Source organism: Aptenodytes patagonicus, chromosome 4 (assembly GCF_965638725.1).
Source record: "Aptenodytes patagonicus chromosome 4, bAptPat1.pri.cur, whole genome shotgun sequence".
NCBI lineage: Eukaryota > Metazoa > Chordata > Aves > Sphenisciformes > Spheniscidae > Aptenodytes > Aptenodytes patagonicus.
This window is the reverse complement of record NC_134952.1, coordinates 80,189,687-80,201,807: the sequence shown is the minus strand read 5'-3', so window position 1 is coordinate 80,201,807 and position 12,121 is coordinate 80,189,687. Positions and strand designations below refer to the sequence as shown.

Below are 12,121 nucleotides of genomic sequence, written 5' to 3'. Positions count from 1 at the left end.
TTTCCATAGCAAAGAATGTGTCAGTTTGTATGTTACTATTTTACATTCTCTATAAGCGCATGCATGTGACTGAATGCCAGGCTCAACCTATGTACAGAATAAGCCTCTCCTGAAGTCAGTAAGAACCGCGTGCAAGACTTAAGACCAAATACTGGCTGTGGTTTTATTCTTAAACACATTATAAAACAAGTAATTTCTCAATTTTATAAATTTTCCTTTAGATTTGTAATGTTTTGACTCAGCTTTGACAATCTGTTTGGCTATCGTGGACATCCATGAGGTGAGCTAGCAATGAAGTAAAGACATACAGAAGCTTGGGTTATTTGGAAGTCAGGGACTGAGTGGTAGTCTAAGACATAACTAAGGCGCTTGCAGAACCAGATGCAAAAATATAGATCATATACTAAATCAGGTGAATAGCAGACTGGAGACCACATACATGGTAGTAGGTAGTAAAATCTTTTAACATGAAGAGACTCCACAAAGCAAGAAGTATTTCAAGCAACTTTTACCATAACAGTAGTAGCACTTCCATAATGCTTGGCATGTGAAGATCTCAAATTACTTCACAGTCAGTAATTGAGAAAAAAAATCAAGGATCAATGTTTTCTTTTGTGCGACGCACCCCACAAATTTCACATTGAAATCTAAGCTGCTCTCTGTTCTTGAGAAGAAGGAGGAGTGACAACTATGAAGAAATTAAATCATTGCAATTTACAAAGAAAAACAAACTGGAAAAAGGCAGAAGAGAACTACTTTCATAAAAGGCCACACAATTAGAAAGTCTATATGCCGTAAGGGAAGTTTTGAGTAATGAAAGTGGTGGAATGTGGTGACAAAGAAAGAAGTTAAACTTTCTAAACAAAAGAATAATGCCTAAAGGAGCAATTTTAGGAATGGTCACTGAATTAGGTATCTTGTACACAAAAGCACAAAGAAGAAACCAAATTATCAATGAGGTGGTTAGATCTATACTGCTATATAAAACAGGACAGGGATCATTCTCTACCAATGAGGCGAAATGCCACAAACTGATTTGTCCCTACTACATAGCACTTGGTCCATGGTTTGCTTTGGGCTCCATGTGGTGCCCTGAAGTTCTAACATACCCTTATTTTTAGTGCCTGTTTTCTTTTTTCAGCTCACGTTATCTGAACTAATCTGACTACTCTGTTAAAATTCAGAGTGATGTCTTCATAGCATGAAAATAAGGGTATTTGTTTCATGCCCTGGGATGTGACGTGAGGATATGCAGTATATCTGAGGGTGCAAAACCTGCTCGAATAGCGCTGCAAGGCTGTAGGCTAGAGGAAGCCAAATGTGGTGCACTCATCCACAGTGCCTAGCGGAGATGGCCTGTGCTGTGTGCTCTGGTACTATGTGCTCTGGTATCGCCTTAGAACATGGTGGTTGACATGGGCCGAGATTGTGCTAGGAAGCACGTGGACAGTTAAGGTGGACACTGGTTCAGTGCTAGGTTTATTGTGGTTCTGTTTTATTTAGAAGTAAAGATGTAACCACAGAGATTGCAACGCAAGCCCTGAAGAGAAACCATAGGAGATGCGTCGCATGCTGGTCTTGTCAGTGCCTCTTTATCAATGAGTAACAGCGTGTTAGGACTGAGGTTCAAAATCTGTGTGATGCTAACCATTCTGGAACTATCCTTAGTCTTGTGCCTTATTCTGTGGCACCTTGCTTATCCAGTCCAGTCCCATACTACCCAGCCTGTGGTCCCCTATGTCTTCCTTCCTCTCCATTCCTCCATCTCTCCCATTTTTTTTTCGTACAGCAGGGGTGATGCTATTTCCCCAGAACGTCTGCTCCAACAGAGAACTGGAGAGACTAAGCACAGGTTGTGCTTTGAACTACACTTGAAATCACAGCTGTAGCTATTCCTTAGGCAGTGGTTTCTAAACACAGAATTGAACAGGACGCTGCACAGAAAAGTAAGCATAAAAATGAAAAAGAATCATCGCATTAACAATTAAACAGCGAATTTCTGTGTAAGGCCATAAAGCTGCACCCATACTTGGGATGCTTGAAAGGTACCAAAGATATAAAATATACAACATTCAGACTTAGCTGCAGAGAGAAGGGTTCTCAACATTTTGCTTCTGAAATACTTAATCATTGTGAGTTAATACTAACTCAGCTGTTACTGTCACTTAAACCCATGAGAAAGGCAGTTGGTATACTTCTGGTTCTCCTGTAACTGCAGCTCTCTGGCCAACCTGTATCTCTCATCATAGGCATTGTAACGTTTCCCTTTTGTGTGATGTATTGATTCAACTCAGGAACCGATCAGTTTAAGCTTCACTATAATTTTTATTTCTGGAAGATGTGCTTCTGCACGTTTAGGGATCACATCTGTGTAAAAGACTGCCCTTTGTTGTTCTATTAATGGAATATTTCTAAAGTAATAGTAAAAAATTCAATTACCGCTGTTACCTGCAGCTCCCTCGTTTCCTCCTCAGCAGCAGAAGCATGGTATGAGAGAACCTACAGAAAGAGAAAAGCAGCCCTTAGTACAAACAAAAGAGCAATGTGATAAAAAGGTATTTTTCCTAAAGCAGCATTTTCAGCTTGCAGCTGCACTGCATTGCATTGCATTGCATTTGCTGATGAAATCTAGTGTCCATGCAGGGCCCGCACTGATTTTAAGGGAGCTCTCTGAAAGCGTATGGGGAGATATCTGCAGCTTTCACAAATCTCCCACAGCACAGAATCTTCTTGAGATAATTAGGCCAAGAAAACGTAAATAGTTTCTATAAAAGAGCAAAGAACTCTGATTTTCTCTTTGGAAAGTTTTCATGCCCCACTTTCAAAGACAAATAATACATGAAACTGCTATAATTATGAGCCTGACATTGTTGCCATAATAATCCTTTCAGGAGTTTATTCAGACAGAAGAGAAAGTTTTGCCCCAACTGAAACTTGGCAAAAAAGTCTGAAAGACAATATGTTTGTTTTAAATTAACAAAATAAGCTCATATTTTTTAGCTGTTGAGAACACAGGACATGAAAATGTTACGGAGTTTTTTAAGCAACTAGAGACTGACTTTTTTTGTAAAGAAGCCATCTTATATACTAACCTATAATCTGTCTGGACTTCCTATATTATCCATAAAGTGTTATAGCAGGAGAGAGAATTGCTAATTTGCCATATAAACAAACAGCTCTTTTTTTTAAAGAACTGAAATTATTTTTACAATAATTTTACCACCTTTTTATTTAACATGACTTAATACAGGTTTATTTGAGAGTTGTAACATTTCTTTTAGAGGCTACGGGGTACATAATTCCCATTTTAGGAATTCTGCAAACACTCTGTTTACATAATGAACGTTAGGAGATCCAAAGTCTACAAATTTCTCACTTTCAGCTTCAAGTTATCACCTCTGAGTAATTCAGCTTCTCAGACTAAAGCCTTCTTTAGCTATTAAACTTAACAGTAACCGATTCAAAGGCTGAGACCAGATGACGTTCATCTTGATATGGTTTGATGGAGTCTGAGGAAATTGCTGAAAACCTACAATAATGCTGCTGTTACTCCACAAACCGGTTTGTCTAAAGGACGGAGCCAAAATCATCACAGAAAACCTCAGACAAGAAAAGGAAGCCCCTAATCCCCCAAACCATTTTCTCTTCCTACGCAACAGAACAAACCTGCTACGTTGCCAACGTGTAGCCTCATGTAGAGGAAAAGATGCATTCAGCTCACCACTAAATCTCATGAGTAAAGTTAAAATACAATACCAAATAAAATAGTCTGCTGGCAGATACAGAAACAAGCAGAAAAATTTCTGTGCAATTCAACAGGCCAAATACTGTTCTCCTGGGGGAGAACAATTTCTGTTTAGTATCCATGTGAGTAGCTGCACTTACGTGTAGAACAGACAGGGTCTGGAGAAAATTAGGATCTGTTTTGGGCTAATTAAGGACCACCTAGATTTTGAGCTCACCTCTAATGTCACCATCTGTTTGGCCATGGCTCTTTCTACAGCTTCGTACATCTGTGTATTCTGAATGCCCAAGCCACAAAAGATGACAAATGCTTCCAGGAACTGTTCATCATTTCTGTTGAAAGCCTTGATTTTGCCCGAGTTTTCTTCCATCTTATTCACAAGCTGGCAAACCCCTATGCCAGGATACAGGAATTAAAAGAAGTAATACAGAGAACTGCCAACATATCACCTATTGTATGGAACATCAAGAGAAAAATTAAGTTTAGGACAGTTTAGCCTACAGTATAAACCACCAATATACACAAAAGTGACACACAGGAGTGCTGTAGGATTTTCCCTGAAGTTTTTTAGAGTAATTTCACTGGTATTATAGAATAAATGCTAAAACGTTATATATTACTTAGTAGACTCAAAAATATTTATTAGGATTTGTAAAACAAAAATGTAGGGCTCTACAGACTTGATTATCTTGTGAAATTCTAGGGTCGTTTTCATCCTAACTTTTATTATTAATAGTATTCTAGATTGATTTAATCCCTAAAGACAATTTGTCCTTTAGAGGCTAATTAAATTTAAAGAACATTTATGAAAGTCAGAACAGTGGTACACCGAGTTTTCACTTCCTTATTTGAGTCAGTACTGGAAGTTTTTTAAAATAAGGGAATTAAACGGAGAATACCCAAGTTGAGGCTCAAGGCTTAAGTATACTTGCTGATTCTATGAGGATGTGATTGAATTACAGCCTGCTCCGAAGAAGATGCTGAACTCATTGAAAAGCATCTTACTGAATTTAGCATGTTAGGTTCAATCTTGTTGGTAGTTGGATCTCTATTTTCTGTTAAGAATTTCTGGACTTTTCTGTGCATGTGCCAGTGAAAGGTCTGACAGGTGACTTCTACCAAACCTTGCTGCAGCTTAAATCCCTGACACCATTTTAAGCAGAGGGAAATTGACACATACACCTCACTTTAGTTTTACCTAGCGGATGGCAGTTTCTGCTAAGATATCAGAATATTAATTAAAGCAGCTGCATTGTAAGTATACATTGTCTTTGGCCAAAACTGCTTTGGGGGTGATTATTGTCTTGAGTCCAAACATTTTCCCACTCTCACGAGTGTGAGTTCTAACAGTTTTGAGCATAAAAGCTAGCATTTTCCTGGCCAACTGCAAATAATTATTCCAGTGAAAATAATAGTTGCAAATTAAAAATTCTGAAAAAAACTACTAAATGAAAAAGTCTTCATTTTCTATAAATTGCTATTGAGTACCATTTGTATACTTCATGTATTTTATGAACAACACTTTGCAGCAGAAAGAGTAAAATATTAAATATGTATTTAACCAGCAAAAGAGAAGGTAACTATTTAGCATGGTGTTTCCAGAACACTCTCAACAATTTTTAGGTTTTCTTGCATGAGTAGAGCTACTCCTAATTTACACAGGATATACGAACAGAATCTGAATGCCTTACACTTCGCCACCCTCAGGTCAGGGAGGCCGGATTTGCTCTCTGCTTATGGGTAGGGAAGAAATTATAATGAATACTATTTTACAGCAGTACCAACAGTGAACATAATCAGCAGCTACTGTAAGGTCTTGTCAGTGCCAGTAATTTTTTATATGAAAGTATTTCCAGCATTTTAGTACTCCATATTTACAGACTAAAAAGCTCATTGAGCTTTATAATTAAAAGGAAAAAAAGTCTTTGAAGGAGCCAGTGTGCATCTTCCCTGTTACAGCAGGTAGAAAAACTGAGGAAAAGAATGTAGCACACACATGCAAACTGTGTTTTTAGAAGAACACTGGCCTGGCCTGTAGAAGTTTTAATGTCTGGTGACAATGTAACACTGTCCTGTTTCCAAATTACATTCTGTTTGGGGAACTTATTTTAGTATCAAAGTCTCCTCTAAAGAGATCAGTAAGAATATTATAACTGTAGCTGTAAACTGCTGTGGCAGGGGTTGTGGTATCTGAATATTGCAAACACGATTCTGAACCTTAATGGAATGAGATGACTACATACTTGAATTATAGTAAAAATATATAATCCCAGCAAATAAGGGTTCACTAAGAACAAGATTAACTTTCCCTGGGAAAAAGAAGCTGACTTACAAAACTCTATAGGAAAATCTCATGAAACTCACTTTCAGATCTCTGTTTAGTACTGTTTATGACATTATAATTATGTCCATAGCAACTGTGATGTAACGAACACAAGATTAAAACTCAACAGTGAATAAGCCACAAAAGCAAATGAATTCTTAAAAGATGCAGCATTTGGATGCATGTAATTGTCTCTTAAAAAAATGAAAGAACTGCAGTAAATATACTATGTAGTACTTAAGACTCTTTAACCGTAATCTTTTTTCAAAAGCTTCCCCAAAGCATTGAGGGGTCCACACATTACAATTAAAGGAACTCAGAAGTCTTTTATTGGGACGTAGTTATAAAACCACAGAAATATTCTGTAAAGCTTTCACCACATACCTGAAAAATGCGAAAGTCAGGAGAATAAAAAAGTTCTTCTCATCTCTCTTGACAGTAAGATTTGCTTGGTTTTGCTGTGGACAGTTTTTCCCACCCCATGCCCATCTGCACACCCCACTTCCCAAATTCTGGTTTTGGGTATACTAATCTTAAAAATAAAAAAGTAGACGTAATAATAGTCTTACATAGTATATAGGATGCTAAAGGAACTTCTGGGTATTGTCCCAAACACAACTTCTTGACCTTGCCCTATTAAAGATCTGAACATTAGGCAGGCTGTGAAACCTTAAAAGACTTTGAAGAACATTTCCCAGTGAGAATTACTCAGATTTGAAAAACCCACCTAAATGGGTGGCCTGACTGAAACTTTCAGTTTGAACTTCCACAGACAATAACAATAGAAAAAACCCTATATGAGATCAGATGCAACTGTTTTATCAGTAGCTAACAGCATAGTGAAGTATCTCTAATTAAAGCTCAACAGTTCAATCTTCATCTTGGTCTTCTAGGGTCTGGTAGAATATTTAAAACAAAGTAATAAAAGAACTCATTAAAGAAGCTGATATCAAAAGAAATTTCAGAGAACTCCATTAGGTAAAGACGATGCTTCTCTTTCTGCTTCAGGAGTTAAAAAAAAAGATCTGTCTTCATGGAAAAGGGACCTCATATTTACCATGTACATTGGGTTATGCAGTTTTGCCATAATTCTCAAGGAAAATTATTTGAAGACCATTAAAAACATGCATTCTTGGAACTCTTAACATTTACTTGCCAAATTTTGTCAAGCTGAGGAAGTTGGATTCATGCTGCTATCTAGGAATCAGTATATTTTATGTTCTGTTTGCTTGTGGAACTTACTGATGCCAGGAAAGCAGGCTGACACTCATTCTACTCTTCATGGGACAGGGAAGTCCTGGTAATTTCCAAAAGCATCATCATCCTTTTGTTTAAGGTGAATCTGAAACTCACTGAAAGACTTAAAGCTCATCAAGCTTATTCCCTGACCAGATCCTCAAAACTATTTAGGCGTATACTCATCTTTGAGGACCCAGACCATGGCCACCTAGATATTTTTAGGGAACCAGAGATAAGAAGGCTTCTAAGTTTCCATAAGCATCTAGGCCTATGTGGACCCAACCAATGTCAAATTTCTTCTGAAAATGTTACCCCAGGAAACCAGTGGTACTATGGCCACTCTTTAAAATAGAAGAAAAGTAGTTCTAGAAAAAGCAAAGGAGATGCTGCAGAGATATTTACACTGGGTAGCTTTAGACGCAGTGTCTTACGATCGGACTGTAGGCTCCTTATGTAGTCCACAGATAGAAGCAGGCACCTCCAAAGGGCAATTCGTAGCACCAAAATTGCACAGCAGCTAGCCTTCTAATGTATGAATCTTTCCATAGCTGAGTCTCATTTGAGGAAACTGTCAATGTCTGTGCAGTTTAACTTGCCTTTCCACATGCCACCGCTGTTCTCTAAAAGCCCAGCACTACAGACAGCTCAGGCCTAAAGAGCTTATTTACCGATTTACGTCTTCTCTTCCTCCCACTGCCTTGTGAAAGATCTACACAAGCAAGAGTGGTAACTGACTCTCTAAACAGGAAGCAATGAAAATAATTTTGCTTACAGAAAATTTTCGAAGGCAAAGAAGCTATAAAAATGGTGAAGTATCACAAGAGTGTTGTAAATACTTGGTAACTTATTAGGTAAGCTATTTACAGTCAAGGTTGCAGTGGACTTATTAGTTGAAAACATGATAATTAAGGATCTTTTCTCCTGGGCTGAGATTCCATGTTGCTGAGATTTTACTGTGGAGCACAGAAATATTTCTATGAAATGTATAAAAATATTTTTTGTAAAGATACCTACCTATCACTTTATTCTTTTTCCCATTTTTTATTGGTGTACACAGCAAACTCTTTATGTGTTGACTTACATTTTCTGCATTGTCATTCTGTTAAACAAACAAAAAAATACAGTTACAATTTTAAAGACTAACGTTTAAGTGGCTGAAGTGAAAAAGCTGTAGAGCTAGGGTCTACAACTCTTCTTGGCTTACATACTCCTTCAAAAAGCAACCACGTCTTCAAAGAATTTGTACTTCTTTGGCTGGACATAATAAACACTGTATCTGATACAAGCTTTGGTGAATAACAATACAGGTAATGATGATAATCTTCGTTCAGTAGGAGTGTACAGTGACTTGTGTAATTGTGCTAAAAATGTGCTAATTTTATAATAAGTTCTTTCATTAGAAGGTACCACTTCTATGAAAATGACAACTTTGCACCAAGACAAAGTGTTCCACTCAGTGCAGCTGAAAAGAGATCAGATGGGCTTTAGGACACTTTTTTACTCTCATCAGGTGATGAGCTGTGAAAGGAACTCACCTCTCCCCTTTCCAGTATATCCCCTCACTTGCAATACAGCAATGTAAGGAACAGGTGTCATAAAACAAGAGTAACTACCTGACATTAAGCTAACTGTGCATTTTGTGGCACTAAAATTTTTGTAAACTCTTTTGGTTTGTTTGAGATGCCTTGATTAATCCACCAACGCAATGACAGGAGGCTTAGTGGAGACCAAATTATGATCCAAAGAACAACAGGTAGGAAAACTACCACCAACTAGGTCAACGTTCTGCAGTCTTCCAAAGACCTGGTGCTATGCAAGAACTGTAGACAGTTTCTTTGCAGGCAAATGCACAAACACTATAATGCTTACAAGTGACAATAGGAAATGTGATTCTATTATTTTATTCTATTAAGCATTAAAGGATTTCATCATGCCAGATACTTTACGTGACTCCAGGAACTTAAGTACTACTACTTAATAGTAGCCCATTACCAAGAGGGTATATGGAATAACTCAAGAGTAGGATTTACTGTTTTCTGAACTGTGACATACCTGTGAAATCAGCTGTAAAAAAGGATATAAGAATCAGCATCTCTCCCTAGACCTCTCCAGCAAGGGCAGCTGAGAAACACAAAGTCAAGCTTGCGTGAAAATTGGTTTATGGCTACCCTGAGAAGAACCTGCTGTTTCATGGTAAAGTTCAGATGCATTGAAAGTCAAACTGGGCTGGATTGGAAATAAGACGACAGTGCTCCCGTATGAACAGGAAGGAGATTAAGCAAAAACAGGCTTAAATGCCTTTAAGGAGTCTTGTAGATATTTGAACTTTGTCCCCACTGCACTAACTTTGTTGGTTCAGGGAAGAACACGTATACATGACTGCTGAAGCTTAGCATTTGGCTTCCACACCGTCCTTGCAAGTGGCCTGAACCTGAGGCAGACAACATCACGGCTTTTCCACAAATAAACCCAAGCTGTTGTCCTGCCTCATGTCACTACCTAGGTAGCTGAGGCCACCAAAGCATTTAGAAAGCACAAAGTTATTTTCATAAGGTGAGTAAGCATGCTGTTGAATGTCCTCTGAAGAAAGAGGCAAGCCAGGGTTTCTAGGGCACTAGGTACACCTGGGATTTCCCTCATGTCAGGGTTTGTCAGATTTCAAAACACTTAGCCTACAGCCCTGCCTTGAGACTGCTCCTACACAGTGGTGGAGATGCAGCCACTGTGCGTTGAAAAACATTATCCAAAATTCCTTCTCGCAGTACTATTATTTTCTTTTTATGAGCTTCTTTTACATGCATAAGGTGTAAGTCATCTAGATTCCAGGCAAAAATGCAAAAGAATTCTAACCCTGCTGACAGAGTGAAAGGCCTGTTTCAGACAAACAATTGTTTGGATGACTCTCAAGGTATTAATTTTATTTTAAAATGTCTTCAAAATAATCACCTCTTTCTTTATTGACCTAATACAGTATATCCGTCCAATTCTGTTTTTACTTCCACTCCTGCAGTTAAGATAGCTTTGGGCCCTGTACTGCAAAGTGGTGAGCACTCAGTTGCTGTGTTGCTCAGTCCTTCATAGAAACCCACTCCAAAACATCCATGAAACCTTGCACAGAGAAAAAGGGAAGCAACACAGCTCCCCACCATGAGCCTGTCCCTTCTTTCCACTTACGGGAACAATCACAATGAACACTGTATTTTCTGACCTTTTCGTTGTGCATCTCAGAACAAAGAGTTTGGTAAAAAGCTATCTGCTGATCATAGTAACTCCTCTCCCTCTTATTACCCTCTCCCTGAGCCCCTCTAGCCAACAGGCTCAAATATAATAAGAGCAGACATCTTTCTAATTTCTGCATTGACAGGAAAATACAGAATTACAAGTTTGCTTTTTGTTGATGATGACTTTGAAGGTAACCTGACTGCAATCTGAGTCTTGCCAAGTGACCTTCCCTCCTAACTCTCCAGTATCTGTGTGTTCAGTAGTACACCATACCACAAGCTCACACTTGAGGAAGCATGAAGCAAAAACTCCCAAAGAAAAGTGAAGTTGTTCCTTCTCCAAAACAGCAAAGAACTTGCATCTGTAATATTAATCTTTGCCAGAACAAGAAGGGAAAGGAGAGGATAAAAGGGAAGGACCTTCTGAGAGCCTCCCAACACTCACAGGAAACTACCGAGGATTACTGTGAAAACCTCCAACGGTTCTTCACTGAAATGTTTTCCACAGAACATATTGCAAGCTCTCCACATCGCACTGTCTGTTTATCGACAAATTAATATTAGGCTTTTTTAATAATGGCTGTAGGGCTAAATCCCTCCCCTGGCCACCCAGCTCGCTGTGTGAGTATTGTACCATTTCTTCACTGATAATGAATTTTATCAAGCAAATGCACCTTCCTTTGCATTTGCGTAATTCTAACTGTGGCCACTAAATGAATAGAAATAATAAGGGGAAACCAAAAAAGGTTTGAAAGGTAAACAGAAAAACATTTTCCATTTCTGAATTTCAAATCTAAGCTTATTTTACTTACTGTCCAGGGAAATCTTCTGTCTTTGCAGACATCTGGGATGTTAAGAGGCTCCATCGTATTCTTGACATACTGAGCATACATATAATTGATTTTGTTTGTATCATAGTCCCTGAAGGATATAACATTATTATTATGTGCTTAGTATGAAAATGGGTCATTTCATTATGCAAAGCACGTAATTGTAATATCTTTCCTGTATGAGGAAAGGCTATAACCAATAGATATATAATGGAGTTGAGTTCAAATCCTGTATCCTAATCCAGCTATCATCACAAAACGGCAGACTGGATTGATTTATATGTTCCACCATTTCTTTAACATTCAACAACGTTAACACTGAACACCAAACTTAAGAAATAAACAAATCAGTACAGTTTATGGAGGTGAAGGATAAAGAATGAACAACTGGGTTTATATTAAAATAAACAGAACTTTTTGAAAACAAACTCCATTCACAAATCTGACACACTTGAAAAAATCAATACTGGATGAAATTCACATCTTCTTTAAACGGAGTGCAGCAGGTAACATCTGTGAATTTTCTGCTTCTAAGTTCATTTCAAATTTGTTTTAAAAGTAAAGGCACAATCAGTTGCATGGGGATTCTGTTACTGAAATAGAACTGTTTATTCCAAATCAGGACATAAAATTATGAAATCAATCATCTCCTACTTTTTTAGCCACGATGTATTTAATTAAGGCATTTCAATTCCCTTGGACCCTTTGCCTGCTTTGGCGGAGGACGTATGTCCTAATAATAAACCTATTCTCATCAAGCTCC

At 38.0% G+C, this 12,121-nt stretch overlaps 1 protein-coding gene and 1 long non-coding RNA gene across 6 annotated transcripts in view; one reads left to right on the top strand and one right to left on the bottom strand.

The window, feature by feature from the left end:
• The window catches only part of PDE5A (phosphodiesterase 5A), a 70,437-nt gene that overhangs the window by 24,732 nt on the left and 33,584 nt on the right, over positions 1-12,121 (bottom strand). For 4 of the 5 annotated variants that reach the window (XM_076337291.1, XM_076337295.1, XM_076337293.1 and 1 more), the window contains exons 8-11: positions 11,341-11,449; positions 8,322-8,406; positions 3,963-4,138; positions 2,440-2,499 (exon numbers count right to left, since the gene is read on the bottom strand). In XM_076337291.1, coding sequence (XP_076193406.1) covers positions 2,440-2,499; positions 3,963-4,138; positions 8,322-8,406; positions 11,341-11,449 — 430 coding nt within the window. The remainder of the gene's footprint in view (positions 1-2,439; positions 2,500-3,962; positions 4,139-8,321; positions 8,407-11,340; positions 11,450-12,121) is intronic. The other variant, XM_076337292.1, reaches the window with a different exon arrangement.
• The window catches only part of LOC143159841 (uncharacterized), a 53,212-nt gene that overhangs the window by 38,879 nt on the left and 2,212 nt on the right, over positions 1-12,121 (top strand). The window lies entirely within an intron of this gene.